At 35.5% G+C, this 24,116-nt stretch overlaps 1 protein-coding gene across 3 annotated transcripts in view; it reads right to left on the bottom strand.

Annotated features, from left to right (window-relative positions):
- Nucleotides 1-22,154, bottom strand: part of LOC149774801 (uncharacterized) — a 119,252-nt gene extending 97,098 nt beyond the window's left edge. Inside the window, exons 1-4 of one of the 3 annotated variants that reach the window (XM_089944907.1) lie at nt 21,818-22,154; nt 18,140-18,281; nt 10,999-11,140; nt 20-799 (exon numbers count right to left, since the gene is read on the bottom strand). In XM_089944907.1, coding sequence (XP_089801033.1) covers nt 20-799; nt 10,999-11,071 — 853 coding nt within the window. In that variant the 5' untranslated portion in view covers nt 11,072-11,140; nt 18,140-18,281; nt 21,818-22,154. Of the gene's footprint in view, nt 1-19; nt 800-10,998; nt 11,141-14,723; nt 14,825-18,139; nt 18,282-21,817 lie in introns of those variants that run through there. The other 2 variants (XM_089944904.1, XM_089944905.1) reach the window with 2 other exon arrangements.
- Nucleotides 22,155-24,116: the final 1,962 nt, after the last annotated feature.

Consider the following 24,116-nt stretch of genomic DNA (forward strand, 5'->3'; position numbering starts at 1 on the left):
AAATTGAAATCATTCATACCTGGTTGATGTGAATACTCCAGTCTGTACACTGTTATCACATTACTGTTCCAGCTTGTGGTGTACATAACTCCATGCTGGTCATCATAGAATATTACATAGGGAATTGATGACACTGTGTGTATGGTCACTAGTTGACCGCTGTCTGTCAGCTGATGAATGTTGTTAGAGTTCAAGTCACACACGTAAATGAAATTCCTCCTATCAACCATTATTGAGTACGGTGTAAATCCATCATGTTGATACAGAAACTTTGGTGTGTGTGGATTAAAAATATCATATGCATACACACCATTAGTATTAGTGAAGTATTCAGTCCCACACGAGATGTAGACAGTGTTGTCTTTTACGGCCAAGTGACTATCAAAGCTCCCTTGACAGACCATGTGAGTTGAGTCTACACGTCCATCTGTAAGGTTTACAACATACCAGTACAACATGAAGTCGTCCCTTTTCCAACCGCTGACAACGAGTTTGTCTGAATTCAATTTTGCCACTGAATGACAGTAATCAAATCCTGTCCTTACATTTAATGTTTTGACCCGTTTTACGTCATGTATAGATTTCAATGACATGATTACAATCCTACTGTCATACAGACACACAGCAACTTCCGTCTTGCTAATAAGACAGACACCCGTGGGATACCACTCTAGTTCGTGTGATGTAAACAGTTTCCCGTCATGGAGTCTGTAAAGACGGAGATTCCTCGCACTCCAGTCTATGACCAGCAACTTGTCTTCTGTCACCACAACGCCATTGTAGACGGGTTCACGGCCGGCTGTGGATAAACATTTCAGACGTAAGGAAGCGGAATACACAAAATACAGACATATATACTTTTAGTAAACAATGCAAAATACACGTGTAAATATCTATACACTCATTTCTGACCTAAAACAATAGTCAACTGTCATAAATTTAGCCACCACCACCATTATCGTAATAGTCGTATTATTTGCATTATTATTACTGTTAGCATAATTGCTATTTCATATTGTTTTGCAACTACAACAACTATTGCTACTACTACTACTACTGAATAATAATAATAATAATAATAATAATAATGTTCGTATCTGCAAGGAATACACTTAATAGATTTTTTCAGTCAATAACTTTAATAAGTCATTACTAAATAGAGTGAAATAAGTATTGGTTTTGTTTTTACTTTCAGTCAGTAGATAGAGAATATTTCCTTCAAACGAGTGAATAACGGATATCTTTCGTAAGGTGGGTGAAAAACTTATTTTCACCAGTGGCGAATCTAAAAAATAACAAGTTTTTCGTAAACGAGATGAAATAAATCCGTTATTCATTTGCAGCAGGCAAACATTTATATCTGATGCTCAAACCTATTGACTTAATTAAGAAAGAAAACCAGTAGTAAATAAACGGTAATAGGGTAAGATATCTGCTACTTCAGTCTGATATAAATATCACATGACAATATGCTTGAATATAAAATAAACTGAAAAAAAACATCGGTCAAAGTAAAGTAGGGATAAACAGGTGGCAAGTAACGCATGAGAAGTTGACATGTGATTTATGGCCCAAGTATCAGCACGAAACCCCATGATGTGATAGCCCAGGGTCTATCCCCACCCTAAAAAATCATCCCCTGGGTCATATCATAAAAACTATTGAGAAACCCACCCTATACGCATAATACACACTTATTTGGCACGAAAAGACAAATTTACACGTACAACCGGCATTTACAACGATGGCCAATCCCTACTTATAAAGAGACTTCATCCTTGGGTAATTAATTGGGAAATATTCAGAACCTAGCGTTCAAGAAAAAAAGAGATTCATGTTTGTAATTATTTCGACCACACAGACCGCCCATACTATAATGGATTTATTTTGTGTGACCCTGCATGACAACTTGGAAACCATTGAAATCCACACCATATACCTTCAGTATGCATGAAAACTCAAATTAAAATTTGTAACCGAAATGGCCCTTACTCCAGTAGACTTAGCACTAGGTATTTCCCACCTTATAACCACATACAAATTGCATAACGTTACTTGCTGGCTAGAAAAGACACATGTAAAGACAAACACAACTATTGTTTGCATATAGATTAGTTCTTATCCACGGGATCGAGACCTGCACAATATTAGGTTTAATTCTCAGGCTTTCGGTGAAAACTGGAACAAGCTAAGATTATGACAGATGTTTATCATATACAAATTTCAACCTGTTCATTGTTGTTAGGTAAAATTACCAAATAAAATCATGCACAAAATATGAAGTAAATTGAAACTATATTTTCTATTTTAAAAAACCAGGGAAAAATTACATGAAGGATAGAATGTCAGGCGAATGATGAAAAAGTTATACGTAAAATTTATTTTCAAAAACCCGTAAACTTTTTCTTTCGAAAATATAAAGAATCTGCATTCATTTAGGGCACTAGTTAATGTCAGTGAAAAGAGAAAAGTTAATGAAAACACCCGTTTCCTTCTAAATATTAATAGAATGGAAATGGGTGTAGCCCATATATTTCATTTTACTGACGGAAACACGCAACCCTAATATTACCCGTGGAACTTAAAACAATAGTTTGTAAAAATAATAATAATAATAATAATATTAATCGATAAATATGAAGGATATATCATCCTCCAATATTTGCCAATGATGTTCAGCATTACATGTATATACTACCCTGACTACTTCAAAGAAAAGTCCTGTCTGCATGTAAACTTCTGCACTCTCCATGATTCATGTCGTCTGCTACAAAATCCAGTTACGCGTTCCTCATTGCTCGCGCTTCTTTAACATTGGGCGTCTCTCAGCGCATTAATACATAACCACGTTCATTGGAACCTCAGGGCCATATTGCATCAAGGTTAATAATCAAGAACCCGACTATTTGGCGGTTTAGCCTCGCTCCCAGACGCTCGGTAGTTACCGACGCTCTTTCAAAATGGTGGTCGTCTTTCGTAGCACACTTCGAGCACAGGTTTGTTCATACAATCTCAATAAAAACAATTAATTTCAATTGTCCATTATTTATATTATAAATTATAAAACTGCACATTTATTTCATGTATAGAATGCTTATGTTGCACAAAGAGCATAAAGTGGTGAGCAGCGTATGTGAATGTTGTCATCGATTTCAAATTTGCTTACTGTAAAGACGGGTTAGATTCCTATACCCTTTAGACGTTTTTGCATGTGTTAAATGCCTTTAGCGTTTTAGTGACTAGGATGAGCGTTGCTACGAAAATATCTTAAAACCAAGTACTCTGTTCTAATAATAACTGGAGTCCATGTGGCTAATTGGTACCTTTTTACAAAGGCTTTTGATTCCGGGTAAACAAATGTGTACACTCACCAATTAACAGTTAATTGGCGAGTGTACACATTAGTTTACACGGGAATCACGTGACTGTGCATTTTTACAAGCCTTACCATTTTTGTACTTTGACTTAGTTAAGTTTTATTCCAAAGAAATTATTCAGTCTTCCACAAATTAAATCACTTAAAGTATTTTATTATTTATTGAAGTTCACGTGCACATTGTATCAATTTTAATCATGGGAGACCATGGGAATGGCCCCAGGTGGCTGAGTCACCTACATAGCTCTCCATTATCGATCATTGCCATCTCATCTCTGTCCATTTAGGTGTGAATCTCAGACTCGACTAATATGGGTATGTGAGAAATCGTGCCAGTAGCTTTTGGTTGGTTAGTGGGGTTTACCAGAGTTTACCCAAGTTCTTCCTTCACTAGTTATAATGGTCAACACATATTGTCTATCTTGTACTGAAAAATGGCTTTCGAGCCACAACATCTCATGAAAGAGAAGTTAATAGTCTGTGTATTTTATTTACTGTTTGAGAATGAATTTCAACACATTGTAGCAAAGAAGGACACATTCTGAAGAATATATCCTCCCCAATCTCCACTCCAAACTGTTCTGAAAATACCTTACAGTGTCAGATGCTATGTTTTAAATACAATTCAATTGCCAGTTCTAATCAAAACATAGGTACATAATACTTTGATACAAGTTTTTTTTGTATTATTCTTGGACTAGTTAATAAAATGTTTTCCACTCTTTTTACAATCCAATTAAAGAAGTTCATTTAACATACTGTCATTTATCATCACCACCCTTCCATTCCAGTAAATATGTAACATGCTTGTTATATGAAGTGATGAAGGGAGATAACTTTTTCCAATACAATACATTGACATGGAGGAATTGAGAAACTGTATATGTACTTTTTGATGATAAATTTGTCTTCACCATCAAATAAAATGATATTTAAACTTGAAATCAACTCGGTAGTACAGAAGTCTTATTAGTACCAATCAGGTTATCAATTAACACTTGTGGAGACCATATGGTCTGTTAGAGAACTTGATTGTTACTAAATATTTTATTACCTAATCAAACAATACAAAATAATTCACACAATATTTTTATCATATATATTAATTGCAGTCATACTTACCATTAAGAAAATAAAAGTAAGCTGAGAGAACCATCTTTGTTGTGGTCATTTTATTGGTGTGATATACATTTTTTACTTTAACTAATAATAGGAACCTCAGAGAAATTTGGCCCTAATAAACCCTTGCTATGAAGAAACAAAGAACATTAATTAATGTAGCTATGTCCAAGGAAGCTGTTTTACTCCATCATTTTTCCCAAACCACTGTTCTCATTGGGGATGTTTGGAAGACATTTCATTCTGTTAACATACGTAATTCACAATGACTCAATCTGGTATTTATCTCTAGCAATACACAATAGTTACTAATACCACAAAAGCATCAACAGTAATTAATTGTAGGATTGAAATATTTATGTTTCAATGTAAACGTACTAAGCATTACATAAATTGCACTCATAATTTAGGTCTCTACCCAAGGAAGAGTCAAATTGGTTTGGGGCTGTCCCTTTTTGATTCTGGTTATAACTTGTAAGCATCCTATTAACAACCATTTAGTCAGACAAAACCAGCCTGGATATTTATATATTTTGAGTGGGTTCAAAGACTTGATTTGTTTCCAGTAACTGACCTTATTTTTAAATTATTTGTATACACTTTATCATTTTTATGTGTTTGGAAAAGCCTCATAATCAACATTAATAAAATTCATTTCTGGTTGACAAATGGCATTTGATGGGCATATTAACCTTAAAGGAAATAACCTGATTACACTTGCATGCCCTGTTGGTAAATTTTCATCTTTTACCCATTTTTAAACTGTTGAGCCTTAGAACTGTTGCACACAACCTTGAAATGAAGATTAAGTCAAAATCATTTGAAGCAGAAAATTGAAATTATTAGGCATATTTATAACATACAGATAATCTGATTAGAAATTGAAGTCATTATAGCTATTCATTTCATTTTTTTTTAAAAATATTATTGGACATTTTTTTTTATACCAAAAACTTGTTTTCCATTTACATGTAATCAATCTATCAACAAAAAATAACAAAATAAAAACCAAAAACAAAAAATAAATTTAATCAAACCAGGCAATATCAGATACTTTAGATATATTCAGTAAGCAGTAATATCTACTTAAGTCCTGGTGACTCTTTTCCTGTCATTTAATTTGCACACCTATTTAAAACTTTTAATGAGGTTTATTTCAAGAAAACATGCTTACATGGTTAATCAGCAATCACTTATGTCAGACAAATAACATGTATGAACATATTTTGCTATAATATATGAATGACCTGAATAGGTTTCCATGCCATTCAAATTTGTATACATTTAGTAAAATATTTAATTTGACTGTTTTGACAATAACTGTTGGCTCCATTTCGAACCATTTACTTGATGCAGGTAAGGTATATATGTTGGTTTACATAGGTGGATTAATTCAATAGATTTTATGTTATCGTACCAAATTTCATATATTTTACTTTCTAGGAACAAAAATGTTTGCCTTTGGGCTGCAAAATCAGCATATGTATGCTACACTATTAATAACATTCCCTTAACCTCACCTTGGTAAATGTTTCCTTTGCATGTATTAAGTACCAATAAAGCAGAATGACATTATTATGTGGCTAGCATGGAAATATACTTTTTTGTTCCAAAACAACTCGCTTCAATTTCACCAAATTGTAAGGCTATAATATCATTGCTCTGCTAGATGAATGCGTTCTAAAACATCCCATGATATGGGTCATTTAAAAATCTCTGTTATATATATATATATATATATATGCACCACATGCATTATAAATAATATGGCATTTAATATGGTACACAATTTCATCTTTCTCTTTTCTGTTACCCCCCACCCCCCACCCTCCACTCTAATGCATAACAGAAAAACTACGCAGTAACCTTGGGTAGGAGAAAAAGGTTTTGAGTTGGATGAAAACCGTGAAACTGAACTTACACCAAGTATTCTACAAGAATATGGTTCATCATAATGGTATGTATGCACTTTCCTAGGGATTTATCTCAAGTGTTTATATAATCAATGATACAAAGTTACAAACCTGTCGACATTGTATGGTAAATACCTTGGTTACATGGACCACATACTGTGGTATATTTAATGTCTTCTTCTTGTTGCTGTTGTTTCTTAAACCTATTATATTACATTTGAACAGAGTGCTGATTCATTGTAATGCATGCCACCCTCTTGGGGTAAATAGTTGTAACATCACTAGAGTCTATGATGCGACCATCCCAGGCAGTACAACTGTACCATCACTAGGGTCTAAGACTGTTACTCCATATTCCCAGGAAATACAACTGTACAATCACTAGAGTATATGACTATGACTCCACCTTCCCAGGAAATACAACTGTACCAGCATTAGGGTGGGTGACTCCATAGGGAATACAAATGTACCATCACTAGGGTATATGACTCCACAGGGAATACAACTGTTCAATCACTAGGGTCTATGACTATGACTCCACCTTCCCAGGAAATACAACTGTACCATCACTAGAGTATATCCTCCATAGAGAATACAAATGTACCATCACTAGGGTCTATGACTATGACTCCTAAACTGAAGCTTGCAGTAACTTGTGCCCCTGTGACTGGTTAAGGTTTGAACAGAGTGCTGTTACATTGTAATATGCTTCCCCCTCTTTACAGGGAATACAACTGCACCATCATTATGGTCTATATTTCCGGTGCCATGCTTGTCTATATATTGGTGATAGCTGCATCTCATTAAGGTAGACCAAAGTCTAAAGTTGGAGACATCTATAAAAACAAGTTAATGATGTGGACTTCCTTTTCTTAATTTTTGTTATTTAACATTTCCACTTTTTGTTGCTTTATTTTGCAGATAATTTTTCTACTTGGGTATGAATTTAAATGTTTAAGTCTTCAACTTGAAATCAGCATCACAATAATTCATGAAAATTACTTTTAATAACTTGCACAGGTAAAACTTTTCATTTTAGACCACTGAAGTTTGGATATTGAGGAAACTTGATAAATGGATAATCTAATGGAACACATATCATCCTGTTTAGCATAGGTCACACAACAACATGGTTTGCACAATTGCTGGTACTTTTATTAATATCTGTTTTCACATATTTCGTTGGCATCAGGGCATAGAAATTGCGTGATCATCTACGCATCGTCCATTTTGTTTACATTAGATACAGTGTTCGTGACCATGTGTTAGGAAAGGTCAAGGCTGACCAGTGCTCCTACCAGTTGTTAAAGTACGACAGGGATCCAGTCTACCTCTTGACTCAGAGGCTGTTCATTGTGACGTCATCAGGATATAGTGACGTATGGCCTTCAACCGTTTAACACAGTCAGACCTGTGTTCCATCGCCGCAAGAAAATAATTACGCGCTGATTCAACTGAAGAATTCTGAAAAATCTACCATTCTGCATCATAATCACTATAGGAACCATATGCAATCCCAACTAAGTGTGCTGCATTTTTCAAAGGGTGTGATTTTCTCCATTGGCGTTTTACTGCATAATTCATAGTACCTCTGTACTGTGATAAGTGTACTCAATGGAACTGAATGCCAGGTCAATGGGGTGATCAAGTGTGACGTACTAGACTGGATTCTAAACTATAACAAGAACAATAAACTGGAACTTTAGATTTACGGGTTGGGTATGGAAATATCTGAGGAAGAACATTTTTAAGAAATGTTATCATCCTCGTCATTGTCATCATTGTCAAATTATTCATCAAAATAATTGTCACAAGTTTAACAGTACCTGCATCATTGCCACCAAATTTGTATAATCATTATCATTGTTAATATGGTCACGTACATGATCGTTAATTGTATTATTTATGTAATGTTGTTGTTGTTGTTAATCGTATCCTTCCTGTGTTTTCTTTATGTTTGAGGGATGGGGATGGGGGCTTTCAACGGCTAACCGACGCTTTCTATGTTATGCAGTTTTAAAGTGTTTCAGGGATGTTTTATGATAAAATACATGATTTGTGCACCATTGTTTCAAATATAAAAAAACAATGTGCTAAAAAAATGCCCCACTTCTCTTTCGTCTTCATTATAATCATATTTGTTTGCCACCAGAAAATGATATTATGTAGCAAATTAAAGGTTAGTGAACTTTATGTTTTCAAAACCATCTGCACGGTTGGCCAGATATTTAGTTTAGTATGATTTGGTGTTTTTACGCACAGCAACACAAGTAGCTTATGTAATGCTCAAACAATTGGGTTAAAGTGACTTCGCAAAGATTGATTTTCGTTTCCGTCTGTCCGTCATTCCCCTGTTCTGGTATCCTGAATTGTTGCACTGATTAAGAGAGAATTATCATACTGGGTATCATGTTTCAAGAGGATGAGTATATAACAGGGAAAGTTTCGGATATTGAAGTTCCGAGAAAGGGGGGAGGGATGGGGGTGGAGAGTTCGTGTAGGTAATCGGAATGCCATCTACAGTGACAGATGTAATACGGAGACAAATGTAGTAAAGTCTCTTTTCCAAGAACATGATATCAGTCATATTATGATTGAAGGTGGCCGGGTATTTCCCTATTCTAAAAATAAATCCATACGTATAGTCATTCCCATAGCCTTCACACGAAAGAAGGGGTTACCCAGATTCTTTTCTTAAACGTACGAAATTTTCTGAAGAAATATGTTTGTGAAAAGTGAAAGATTTTCTTATGCTTCAAACTTAAGACCATTTGTGCGTACACCTGTGTTAGTTTGTGAAATAGAGGAGGACGGTCTAATCTATCTGGCTACAGAATCTTCTATAATTTACCATCTCGGTTCTGAAATTGGGTTCCTTTTTCCAATTTTTTCATTTCCATGAGAATGTAGTTTTTCCTTATTTTTATTTCAGAAATAAAATCTTCAAATTTTCCGGATAATTATTAAGATTTGTGGTATGCACGACTTTGCTAATAACTGGAGAAGTTTTAAAGTTGTATGCAATAGACCTTTTTAACATTAGAACTGTGACAAATTGATTTGGGTTTTGTAGTGTGTCTTATTTTACATGTATCAGTATTTCTTATTTTTGTCCTTGGAAGCGTGATTTTTTCCTCTACTCAGTGCTACACACACACACACACACACACACACACACATATATATATATATAGTAATTTATTTATGCTAGTTGCAGTTTATCTACCAATGATCTCGTACACTTGAACTTGTTTTTTTAGTTACTTTCGCTTTCCAAGAGAATACTTGAGGCCACAAAATAAACTTTGATATAAGTGAAGAATAAATAAATAAATTCAAGATTTTCTTTTATTTAATTCCGAGTTTTAGACTTTAAAGAATATCATGCTGGTAACATAAGTTTATAGTCTAAATTTTCTTGTTTAAATGCAGTTGATTTTGTTTATTATATCAATTAATCGAAGTTATGATATATTATTTTACGATATCAAAAAATGATTGTATGACATTTAGTTAAATGTATAATATCACACATTGAAAATATTTCTGATAACCCAAACGTGAATATGTGTTCTCGTAAATTGATTTATATCATAAATTGTATATATAATATTTGAACATAAGGTATTTTAAATTCATCAACATTTTTTGTATCAAATATTTTCGCTAATATTGATAGGTGAACTTTCTTAACTATGCTTAACCTGGCAATGATAGGTACACTTATTTATTTTCTAACATATGTAACCATGGCGTTGTTTATATATAAAGAGCACAGAGTCTCGTTTTACTTTGATTTAAAAGTGCCAAGCACAATCATTTACAATTTGATAATTAACGGATTGTCCATTGAAGCTCCGTGGAGATTGCAGTTCCCAAAATATATTCATCTCACATCTTTGTCCTCAGCCAGCACCACACATGATATTAAGCATGGACACGGAAGGAATAGGTATAAAATGTACAGTCTCTGCCCGTCATTGATCATTGATTTTGTTGAAAGTGTTACACTGCATTTACTAGACCTAAATAATATTCTTCATTTTACATTTAGAAGATCAAAAAATGAATGGAAAAATATATATATTATCAAAATGACTCATTACAATATTGTGAAAATTCAAATTTTTTTTTGGGGGGGGAGCTGATGAAAATATTTTACGAGTTAACATAAAAACAACAATGTGAGTATTAAGTGATAATGTGTATTTGTTTACAAGTTTCGATGGGATAAGCGTGTGGTCAAAGATAAATGTGCTACAATATAACATTCAGGAGAATAAAATGTTCATTTGTCAATGTAAACCAAAAATATATCAAACAATATTGTAGAAAACATGAACATTTATATAGTACATCAAGTGATGATAACATTGAAATAAGCTGCGTCAAACCTGATAATAAAATTGATACAATTTTTCGGTATAAAAAGGACTAAATTACGTTCATGTGCAGGTTAATAGACATAATTGACATTATACTGGTGAATTTCAAAGGATACTTCTAAATGCTACTTTTCTGTGTTTAACGATTAGGGTGGATCGTGTTATAAGTGTCCAAGTTGTTATATTCTATTTATCTACCACATACCTGTCCTTTCTAGTTCCATAGTCCTATCTTTGACCAACCTGCAAGCAGCATATTGTGATCTTGATGCGGCCATCGTGACGTTTTAATTTACTGTGAATCTAGGTGAAATGAATTGTCAACCTAACGCACTGCTAGGACTCGGCTGCAAAAGAAAGGGAACGAACTTCCAGCCAAAATCCATTATATAACAAGTATTTAATTTAGAAATACTTATTGAGATATCACCTTGTGTATAAAAGAACAAAGTCTTAGGAATCAATTATATATGTACTGCTTAAAACCAAGTCTAGACTATATGCATGTGCGCATTGAAACACCATGTATAATTGGTGTGCAAACAAAGAGAGAAAGCCACTGAATTCACAATCTCCAGCATGAATCACTATTTAGCTGTAAGTGGATTCTACGTACAGGCCACTGAATTAATAATATCCAGCGCGAATCGTTAAGTAGATATAAGATATGAATTGTTTTCGAGTCTGTACACTTCCACCCTATAAGACAGAATTATTATGATGTGAACGCGATGAAGAGACTGTATTATGGTGTAGCATCCGACATCATCTTGGACAATTTGAGCAGGTTAACAGCACTTGAGTTCAATTTATCTATGGGTTCAGTTCCTTAATATTTCCTTCCCCCAGCTGGAGTCCTTTGACATATTCTATCCCGTGTTTGATAATATTAGTTTTTACATTTATTGTGGGGTGTGTCAACCATAGTCATTTGCCAACATTTAGATCCAACATGGGATGGAATCTACTTCGTAAGTCAAGGTTCAGATATGTTTGCCTATCTACACCTTGGCGGATCAATCAGATATTTCATTGCTTCGAGTCTGTTAACTTCAGTGGATGCGATAACAAGCCACCGCATCCAGATAAAATAAAGTTTTTCAAATCTGAATACTGTTCCTCCATTATCAAGACAAGGGATGCACACTACTGGAATGGATTCATAAATAAACGATTTTCCACTGCTGGTCTATGATTGGACAAATACATCCTTTTCATCAAATACACCTGCAATGGCTTCTTTCTGGTATTTAGTCAGCCGTTCGATATTAAAACCGACAAAGTATCCATTTGAAGTCATTTGCCTACACCATATGCTGCCGCCGCTTTTACACGCTACTGGTGAGTTGGCATTGCATACTAAGGGAAGAAACACGCAATGCTAATAGATGGTATAACGGTATAAATTGCGTAAGCCCAGATGGGTGGAGCTTAAGGGTAGGGAACATTGCATTTAAAAATAAAGAACAGCACTTGCTGTGATTGGTGCATTATGTAAGAGTTGTACTTTCTGTTAGGCTTTAAAAAAGTTAAACCTCTTGGCAACATGTGAGATTATTTATGTTAATTCCTATCTAGATCATATTTTGTATTTTTTTATAATTTTTTTTTAAAAATGTGGTACACATGGCTGAAAATGTGATTGTTGTGACTAGATAACGCTTACCCCTGCCTAGTTCCAGCAGAGCTATCTCTCTTAAATGCAGTGGATACCTCGTTTTGTCCTTGTCAAATTGACAATCTAACATTGTTCTCTATGACAGTGTGTGACATGTATATTGAGGTAGGCTACTAAGTATACTTATTTCACAAAACATTAGCATTGAGGTGTACAGAAAAACAATTGGGACTGTGATACCAGATGTCTCTATCATGTCTATTGCAGTGCACTTAAATATTTAATCTATCTGCTAAAATATCGGAAATTTGGTTTCCGAAGGTGGGGGTGACAGCGGTCAGAGGAAACTAAATTTATATACAAACGACAAGCCTACAAAGAGAGTATGATGTATGTACATTTTCATACACAATCTTCTCTCATACCCGGGGCATTATTTATGAATAATGACAGCAAGCCGTTGTATATCTTCAGCTGCTTCTAGTCGCCAGAAGTCGTACATGATAGTCACTCGAAACTGTACCATAGTACTGCCGATGAAATGTGTCGTACACGATAGTGACTAGAAACTGTACCACATTGCTATCATTGAAATGTGTCGTACACGATAGTCACTAGAAACTGTACCACATTGTCACCAATGAAATCTGTGGTACACGATATTCACTAGAAACTCTACCACACTGCTGCGAAAAAAATGTGTCGTACGTCAGAATTTCAATTCAGTTCGTATATTTGAAAACAATAACCATTATAATTTAAGGAAAACTTCTAGTTAAACACAGGCATAATGATTGTGATGGATCATAGTCTTTATTGCTCAGTTATTTATGTTTTTCTTGTATCTATTGTAATACCAATTAATAGTATCTAGCGATTTCAAACTAGAAGAAACGTATAAAACTACCTAGCCATACTCTGTTACTCTTTTTCGTTTCCACAATATCAAATCTTACATGATTAATGGCATTTCAAAACTGCATACACCAGAGTACTTATTAGGATCACTACCGTCCTGCACTCAAATCTGTAAAATCGATTGGAAGTTTATTGATTGTTGTCTGAACTCAACCATGATATTTATGTCAAAACTGGATAACAAATACCTACGAAAATAATATTCCATTAACAGTTGATATATTTCTTTAATTGTAAACACTGGCTATATGAATGCGTATCTGTGTAGTCAGGCTTATATTAGTTTCTGTTGTTGTTATGGGGTTTAACGCATTTCGGTATAAGATGGGACATACATGGCGGAAATTATTACTGGTGGACCTAGAACCCAGGAAAAGTCCGGAAAGAACTACCGACCCCACGAGAATCTACAGGCAAACTTGATCACGTACCCTCTAGAAAACACGCAGAGGTGAGATGGTAGTGATCTGGAACAGTGAACACTTGAGACCACTAGGCCACTCGGGGCCCCCGACTGATACTTGCAAAATAACATTGACTAGACAGAAGTTACCATAAATATGAATACGAGTAATATGACTGAGTTTGTATACATTTAGACTGATACTGACAGGTAACTGCCCCACACCCACTGTGAACATAGGTAAGATGAATCTACATTTGTGTAGTTTGGTAATCAGACAAAGAAGACTGATACTTACAAAATTTATATAAATCCCTTAAAATGTAAAGTTCCTAAAATAGCTGGCATGTCAATTCGGCAACGTGTCTTTTCTACCTTCCCAGGCAAAGTTGTGACGTTTTAAACGAACACGCCAATCACTGCAGTGAACTTTTGTAACATGTATGAACAAGCTAGATAACGAACAGATTACACCATACCTGGCTGATTGTGTTGCAAACTTCTATTTCAAAGATGTTTCAGTCTCCAAAATATTTGTCTCCAGAATATAAAATATGTCATTTAAAAAAGTGAATACACCAGAGAGCTTCTTAGAATCCCCACCCTCCTCCACAAAAATCTCTAACAAATCGATTATAAGTCGATAGATCTGTTTAAAGTCTGAACTCGGCCATGATATGTGTACATGTAAATAGAGGATAATAAGTACCCTCGAAAGTAATGTCATTCCAATATCATTTTATACACTGACTGGGCATGAGATTCCGTAATTGTGTACACGGGTAGTAGGAATGTATATTTATGCAGTCATACTAATAGTTGCAAAATACATTGACTAAATGGAAATTACTGTAATTGTGAATACGGGTAACATGGCTAAGTTTGTACGTAGACTTACCCTGGCTGATAACTGGCCAACACCCATTATGAACACGTATAATATGAATGCGCATTTGTGTAGTATAACAATCACAAACAACATGATACTTACAAAATTTGTACAAATCCCTCAAACTGTAAGCTTCCTGAATTGTCTGGAAGTTGACATTTGGGCATGTATTTTTGGTACCCTCCCAGGCAAAGTTGTGACGCTATAAACAAACCCGCCAGTCAATGCATACAATTTCTGAAGCATGCAGCAACAAGCTAGCTAGGTACTGAATAGATAACTCCGTACCTGGCTAAGTTATGCTGTTGGGAATTATTAGTTCAAGGACATTTGAAGAATAAAAATGAAATGTATCGCTCTGTCACGTGCTTTATTCAAACTAAGAAAGGCAGGTAAAATAAAATAGCATGAATAATGAACAAGGATCAAATTATGATAAGAAAACCTCGACCTTTGCATACAAGTCTTTCTGATTATTTGAATTTAGTAACTCGAATATTTGCATCTATCTATCTATCTATCTATCTATCTTTATTTCTTTCTTTCTATTTGTCCCTCTGCCAGATACAGCTACTGTATATTAAAATCATCCTCATCCTTTTCCTTTTCTATTAATGTTACCACCAACACCACCAAGACCATGACTACAACAATACCAAATACTACTGCAACTACCACTACTACTAGTGCCGCTGTTGCTACCAGAACAATCGGCACTCAGCATCTCACCAAATATTATCAGAACTACTGTCAGGACACCAATCTGGTCGAAAAACTAACACTGCTAATGATGCGATTATAGCTTTACTCTCTCACTACAAAGAAATCAGCACTTATCACATCATCACAAAATATTACTGGAATCATTGCTACTGTTAAAGATGTATTTATTGTATTTGCTCCTAAATTAACAGCATGCAATGTTTTACACAACATGTCTGCCTGCTGTCGCTATTAACACCTCGATGATACTCATATAAACGCCACCGTTTCAATTTTTTTCTCTTACGTTATTGCTCTTCTTTTGTGTTGTTGATACAATCAAAGCTGCTGCAGATTTTAACTGACAGATAAAATAAAATCCACCAATAAAATCACCAGAGTTGCTTCATCTGCTTTATTTATTTCATCATATTTGAAAATACCACCAGCATCATATGTACAATAAATAGATGGTGCTCATATGACATATTGGGTTGAATATATTAGTTAGTCAACTTGAAATTACGGCGTTCAGGACGGTCTTACAGCAAAGTAGTATGAAACAAAATCATACGATATAGCCACCCGCCTAGTGTATAAGCCTCAAGTCTGGCTGTGCTTGACAACACGAGCCATGACAGCGTTATCGACATTGTCCCCTTTATGCTAACAAACGTGGGCCATTATACCGTTCGCGATATTAACCTCGATACCTTTGCTAACTTTGCGACATTGACCCCCTTGTGTTTCTTAACGAGGGCCATTATATCATTGTCGACAATGACCTCGATTGGTTAGCTGGTGTTACCATTACAGCTCTGAAGACATTACGCCAATGTGTTTGCTAACGTGGGCCGTTACAGAGTTGTAGAGCTTGACCCAATGTGTCTGCTAATGTGGGCCAACGTTGTAGACATTGATCCCGTTGTGTTTTCTAACGAGCATTATTACAACTTTGCCAATTTAGACGTTCACGCGATCTTGGTGACGATGATTGTGGTGGTGATGTAATAAGAGAGATTATATTACTATTGTTAATCCAACTCCGCTATTTCTACATTTCTGTACCTATTTAGCACAATATATCTGATATCGTCTGATTTTTAATCACTTGTGTATTGATTAGTCTTCAAGCAAAATGATAATTACATTCCAATAATTTAATACGGTTACAATGCCGTTATCTATTGCGCGTAAATTACAATATCAAATTGCCTATTTTAGCTCAATGAAATATATGTTCCATAAAACAGATTGTCCATGAACATTTAAATGACAGATTTTGGGGTTCATAATATATAACTTTACTCTCATTTCGTTCGATACGTGATATTTGACTATACCACACCCACCTACCCATTAAGTGTACTCGAATTATCTATAGCCAAGGTCAGAAAGAGGCGGGGCAACCGGGAATATATCCTCTGGCCCGTAAGGGGGCCGGACCGAACAACACTTTTTAATTTTATAAAAGAAAATAATGATCATATATGAGAGAGAGAGAGAGAGAGAGAGAGTGTGTCAGTCGGCTTGACAGATATACCTAAGTTTCCTCTTGGACAACTTTTCTATTAGGCTGTTTATTTGGCGGAGGATTATGTGTAAGCGTGATATCGATTTTTAACGTAGCTTTAAAAAAAGATTTCTAGCATATCGCTACGATGTTGGCAGTGTGGCAGTTTATGGTGATGTCTAGCACCGAGGCATCATGCCGTAGACATGTAGCATGCTGTGCCACCCAGTCACATTATCTGACATCAGGCCGACCAGTCCTAGCACTAATCTCTTAATGCTGATGGCATAGTCGGGCAACTGTTACTACCATTTTTAAAAGCCTTTGCTATGACTCGGCCGGGATTAGAACAAACGGCCTCCAGAATCCATGGCGCACGCTCTGACCACTCGGCCACCGGAGCGGTTTGGTATGTGGATTAGTTATTGTAGCCATAACCTTGTGAGGTTATATAACCATATATATAACCATATATATTAACAGTCACGTTTTACTTTGATTTAAAGGTGCCAAGCACAATCATTTACATTTGTATAATTAACGGATTGTTCATTCAAGCTCCGTGGAGATTGCAGTTCCCAAAATATATTCATCTCACATCTTTGTCCTCAGCCAGCACCACACATGATATTAAGCATGGACACGGAAGGAATATGTATAAAATGTACAGTCTCTGCCCGTCATTGATCATTGATTTTGTTGAAAATGTTACACTGCATTTACTATACCTAAATAATATTCTTCATTTTACATTTAGAAGATCAAAAAAAAAAAAATGAATGGAAAAAATATACATAGTATAATAATGACTCATTACACTATTGTGAAAATTCAAATATTTTTTTTGAGGGGGGGGCTGATGAAAATATTTTACGAGTCAATATAAAAACAACAATGTTAGTATTAAGCGATAATGTGTATTTGTTTACAAGTTTCGATGGGATAAGCGTGTGGTCAAAGATAAATGTGCTACAATATAACATTCAGGAGAATAAAATGTTGGTTTATCAATTTTAAACCAGAAATATATCAAACAATATTGTAGAAAACATGAACATTTATATAGTACATCAAGTGACGATAACATTGAAATAAGCTGCGTCAAACCTGATAATAAAATTGATACAATTTTTCGGGTTAAAAAGGAATAAATTACGTTCATGTGAAGGTTAATAGACATAATTGACATTATACTGGTGAATTTCAAAGGATACTTCTAAATGCTACTTTTCTGTGTTTAACGATTTGTGTGGATCATGTTATCTGTGTCCAAGTTGTTATATTCTATTTATCTATCACATACCATTCCATTTTAGTTCCACAGTCCTATCTTCGACCAATCTGCAAGCACCATATTGTGATCTTGATGCGGCCATCGTGACGTTTTAATTTACTGTGAATCTAGGTGAAATGAATTGTCAACCTAACGCACTGCTAGGACTCGGCTGCAAAAGAAAGGGAACGAACTTCCAGCCAAAATCCATTATATAACAACTATTTAATTTAGAAATACTTATTGAGATATCACCTTGTGTATAAAAGAACAAAGTCTTAGGAATCAATTAAATATGTGCTGCTTAAAACTAAGTCTAGGCTATATGCATGTGCGCATTGAAACACCATGTATTAATGGTTTGCAAACAAAGTGAAAAGGCCACTGAATTAACAATCTCCAGTATGAATCACTATTTAACTGTAAGTGGATTCTACGTACAGGCCACTGAATTAATAATATCCAGCTCGAATCGTTATGTAGATATAAGATATGAATTGTTTTCGAGTCTGTACACTTCCACCCTATAAGACAGAATTATTATGATGTGAACGCGATGAAGAGACTGTATTATGATGTAGCATCCGACATCATCTTGGACATTTTGAGCAGGTTAACAGCACTTGAGTTCAATTTATCTATGGGTTCAGTTCCTCTGATATTTCCTTCCCAGAGCTGGAGTCCTTTGACATATCCTATCCCGTGTTTGATAATATTAGTTTTTACAGTTATTATGGGGTGTGTCAACCATAGTAATTTGCCATTTAGATCCAACATGGGATGGGATCTACTTCGTAAGTCAAGGTTCAGATATGTTAGCCTATCTACACCTTGGCGGATCAATCAGATATTTCATTGCTTCGAGTCTGTTAACTTCAGTGGATGCGATAACAAGCCACCGCATCCAGTTAAAATGAAGTTTTTCTAAATCTGAATACTGTTCCTCCATTATCAAGACAAGGGATGCACACTACTGGAATGGATTCATAAATAAACGATTTTCCACTGCTGGTCTATGATTGGACAAATACATCCTTTTCATCAAATACACCTGCAATGGCATCTTTCTGGTATTTAGTCAGCTGTTCGATATTAAAACCGACAAAGTATCCATTTGAAGTGGTGAGTTGGCATTGCATACTAAGGGAAGAAACTCGCAATGCTAATAGATGGCATAACGGTACCAATTGTGCAAGTCCAGGTGGGTGGAGCTTAAGGGTAGGGAACATTGCATTCAGAAATAAAGAACAACACTTGCTGTGATTGGTGCATTATGTAAGAGTTGTACTTTCTGTTAGGCTTTAAAAAAGTTAAGCCTCTTGGCAACATGTGAGATTACTTATGTTAATTCCTATCTAGATATATTTTAAATTTGTTTTAAAATGTGGTACACGTGGCTGAAAATGTGACTGTTGTGAGTAGATAACGCTTACCCCTGCCTAGTTCCAGCAGAGCTATCTCTCTTAAATGCAGTGGAGTGCCTGGTTTTGTCCTTGGCAAACTGACAATCTAACATTGTTCTCTATGACAGTGTGTGACATGTATATTGAGGTAGGATACTAAGTATACTTATTTCACAAAACATTAGCATTGAGGTGTATAGAAAAACAATTGGGACCGTGATACCAGATGTCTCTATCATGTCTATTGCAGTGCACTTAAATATTTAATCTATCCGCCTAGGTGTAGATCTGCTATAATATCGGAAATTTGGTTTCCGAAGATGGGGGTGACAGCGGTCAGAGGAAACTAAATTTATATGCAAACGACAAGCCTACAAAGAGATTATGATGTATGTACATTTTCATACACAATCTTCTCTCATACCCGGGGCATTATTTATGAATAATGACAGCAAGCCGTTGTATATCTTCAGCTGCTTCTAGTCGCCAGAAGTCGTACATGATAGTCACTCGAAACTGTACCATAGTACTGCCGATGAAATGTGTCGTACACGATAGTGACTAGAAACTGTACCACATTGCTATCATTGAAATGTGTCGTACACGATAGTCACTAGAAACTGTACCACATTGTCACCAATGAAATCTGTCGTACACGATATTCACTAGAAATTCGACCACACTGCTACGAATGAAATGTGTCGTGCGTCAGAATTTCAATTCGTATATTTGAAAACAATAACCATTATAATTTAAGAAAAACTTCTAGTTAAACACACACGTAATGAATGTAATGGATCATACTCTTTAATGCTTAGTTATTTATGTACTTCTTGTATCTGTTGTAATACCAATTAATAGTATCTAGCGATTTCAAACTAGACTAAATGTATAAAACTACCTATCCATACTCTGTTACTCCTTTTAGTTTCCACAATATCAAATCTTACAAGATTAATGGCATTTCAAAACTGCTTTCACCAGAGTACTTATTAGGATCACTACCGTCCTGCACTCAAATCTGTAAAATCGATTGGAAGTTTATTGATTGTTGTCTGAACTCAACCATGATATTATGTCAAAACTGGATAACAAATACCTACGAAAATAATATTCCATTAACAGTTGATATATTTCTTTAATTGTAAACACTGGCTATATGAATGCGTATCTGTGTAGTCAGGCTTATATTAGTTTCTGTTGTTGTTATGGGGTTTAACGCATTTCGGTATAAGATGGGACATACATGGAGGAAATTTATACTGGTGGACCTAGAACCCAGGAAAAGTCCGGACAGAACTACCGACCCCACGAGAATCTACAGGCAAACTTGATCACGTACCCTCTAGAAAACACGCAGAGGTGAGATGGTAGTGATCTGGAACAGTGAACACTTGAGACCACTAGGCCACTCGGGGCCCCCGACTGATACTTGCAAAATAACATTGACTAGACAGAAGTTACCATAAATATGAATACGAGTAATATGACTGAGTTTGTATATATTTAGACTGATACTGACAGGTAACTGCCCCACACCCACTGTGAACATAGGTAAGATGAATTTACATTTGTGTAGTTTGGTAATCAGACAAAGAAGACTGATACTTACAAAATTTATATAAATCCCTTAAAATGTAAAGTTCCTGAAATAGCTGGCATGTCAATTCGGCAACATGTCTTTTCTACCTTCCCAGGCAAAGTTGTGACGTTTTAAACGAACACGCCAATCACTGCAGTGATCTTTTGTAACATGTATGAACAAGCTAGATAACGAACAGATTACACCATACCTGGCTGATTGTGTTGCAAACTTCTATTTCAAAGATGTTTCAGTCTCCAAAATATTTGTCTCCAGAATATAAAATATGTCATTTAAAAAAGTGAATACACCAGAGAGCTTCTTAGAATCCCCACCCTCCTCCACAAAAATCTCTAACAAATCGATTATAAGTCGATAGATCTGTTTAAAGTCTGAACTCGGCCATGATATGTGTACATGTAAATAGAGGATAATAAGTACCCTCGAAAGTAATGTCATTCTAATATAATTTTATACACTGACTGGACATGAGATTCCATAATTGTGTACACGGGTAGTAGGAATGTCTATTTATGCAGTCATACTAATAGTTGCAAAATACATTGACTAAATGGAAGTTACCGTAATTGTGAATACGGGTAACATGGCTAAGTTTGTACGTAGACTTACCCTGGCTGATAACTGGCCAACACCCATTATGAACACGTATAATATGAATGCGCATTTGTGTAGTATAACAATCACAAACAACATGATACTTACAAAATTTGTACAAATCCCTCAAACTGTAAGCTTCCTGAATTGTCTGGAAGTTGACATTTGGACATGTATTTTTGGTACCCTCCCAGGCAAAGTTGTGACGCTATAAACAAACCCGCCAGTCAATGCATACAATTTCTGAAGCATGCAGCAACAAGCTAGCTAGGTACTGAATAGATAACTCCGTACCTGGCTAAGTTATGCTGTTGGGAATTATTAGTTCAAGGACATTTGAAGAATAAAAATGAAATGTATCGCTCTGTCACGTGCTTTATTCAAACTAAGAAAGGCAGGTAAAATAAAATAGCATGAATAATGAACAAGGATCAAATTATGATAAGAAAACCTCGACCTTTGCATACAAGTCTTTCTGATTATTTGAATTTAGTAACTCGAATATTTGCATCTATCTATCTATCTATCTATCTATCTTTATTTCTTTCTTTCTATTTGTCCCTTTGCCAGATACAGCTACTGTATATTAAAATCATCCTCATCCTTTTCCTTTTCTATTAATGTTACCACCAACACCACCAAGACCATGACTACAACAATACCAAATACTACTGCAGCTACCACTACTACTAGTGCCGCTGTTGCTACCAGAACAATCGGCACTCAGCATCTCACCAAATATTATCAGAACTACTGTCAGGACACCAATCTGGTCGAAAAACTAACACTGCTAATGATGCGATTATAGCTTTACTCTCTCACTACAAAGAAATCAGCACTTATCACATCATCACAAAATATTATTGGAATCATTGCTACTGTTAAAGATGTATTTATTGTATTTGCTCCTAAATTAACAGCATGCAATGTTTTACACAACATGTCTGCCTGCTGTCGCTATTAACACCTCGATGATATTCATATAAACGCCACCGTTTCAATTTTTTTCTCTTACGTTATTGCTCTTCTTTTGTGGTGTTGATACCATCAAAGCTGCTGCAGATTTTAACTGACAGATAAAATAAAATCCACCAATAAAATCACCAGAGTTGCTTCATCTGCTTTATTTATTTCATCATATTTGAAAATACCACCAGCATCATATCTACAATAAATAGATGGTGTTCATATGACATATTGGGTTGAATATATTAGTTAGTCCACTTGAAATTACGGCGTTCAGGACGGTCTTACAGCAAAGTAGTATGAAACAAAATCATACGATATAGCCACCCGCCTAGTGTATAAGCCTCAAGTCTGGCTGTGCTTGACAACACGAGCCATGACAGCGTTATCGACATTGTCCCCTTTATGCTAACAAACGTGGGCCATTATACCGTTCGCGATATTAACCTCGATACCTTTGCTAACGTTGGCGACATTGACCCCCTTGTGTTTCTTAACGAGGGCCATTATATCGTTGTCGACAATGACCTCGATTGGTTAGCTGGTGTTACCATTACAGCTCTGAAGACATTACGCCAATGTGTTTGCTAACGTGGGCCGTTACAGAGTTGTAGAGCTTGACCCAATGTGTCTGCTAATGTGGGCCAACGTTGTAGACATTGATCCCGTTGTGTTTTCTAACGAGGATTATTACAACTTTGCCAATTTAGACGTTCACGCGATCTTGGTGACGATGATTGTGGTGGTGATGTAATAAGAGAGATTATATTACTATTGTTAATCCAACTCCGCTATTTCTACATTTCTGTACCTATTTAGCACAATATATATGATATCGTCTGATTTTTAATCACTTGTATATTGATTAGTCTTCAAGCAAAATGATAAGTACATTCCAATATTTCAATACGGTTACAATGCCGTTATCTATTGCGCGTAAATTACAATATCAAATTGCCTATTTTAGCTCAATGAAATATATGTTCCATAAAACAGATTGTCCATGAATATTTAAATGACAGATTTTGGGGTTCATACTATATAACTTTACTGTCATTTCGTTCGATACGTGATATTTGACTATACCACACCCACCTACCCATTAAGTGTACTCGAATTATCAATAGACAAGACCAGAAAGAGGCGGGGCAACCGGGAATATATCCCCGGGACCGTAAAGGGGCCGGACCGAACAACACTTTTTAATTTTATAAAAGAAAAAAAAAATGATCATATGAGAGAGAGAGAGAGAGAGAGAGAGAGAGAGAGAGAGAGAGTCAGTCGGCTTGACATATATACTAAGTTTCCTCTTCGACAACTTCTCTATTAGGCTGTTTATTTGGTGGAGGATTATGTGTGAGCGTGATATCGATTTTTAACGTAGCTTTAAAGAAAGATTTCTAGCATATCGCTACGATGTTGGCAGTGTGGCAGTTTATGG

Source organism: Sinohyriopsis cumingii, unplaced genomic scaffold (assembly GCF_028554795.1).
Source record: "Sinohyriopsis cumingii isolate HCF-2022 unplaced genomic scaffold, ASM2855479v2 utg000160l, whole genome shotgun sequence".
NCBI classification, from domain to species: domain Eukaryota; kingdom Metazoa; phylum Mollusca; class Bivalvia; order Unionida; family Unionidae; genus Sinohyriopsis; species Sinohyriopsis cumingii.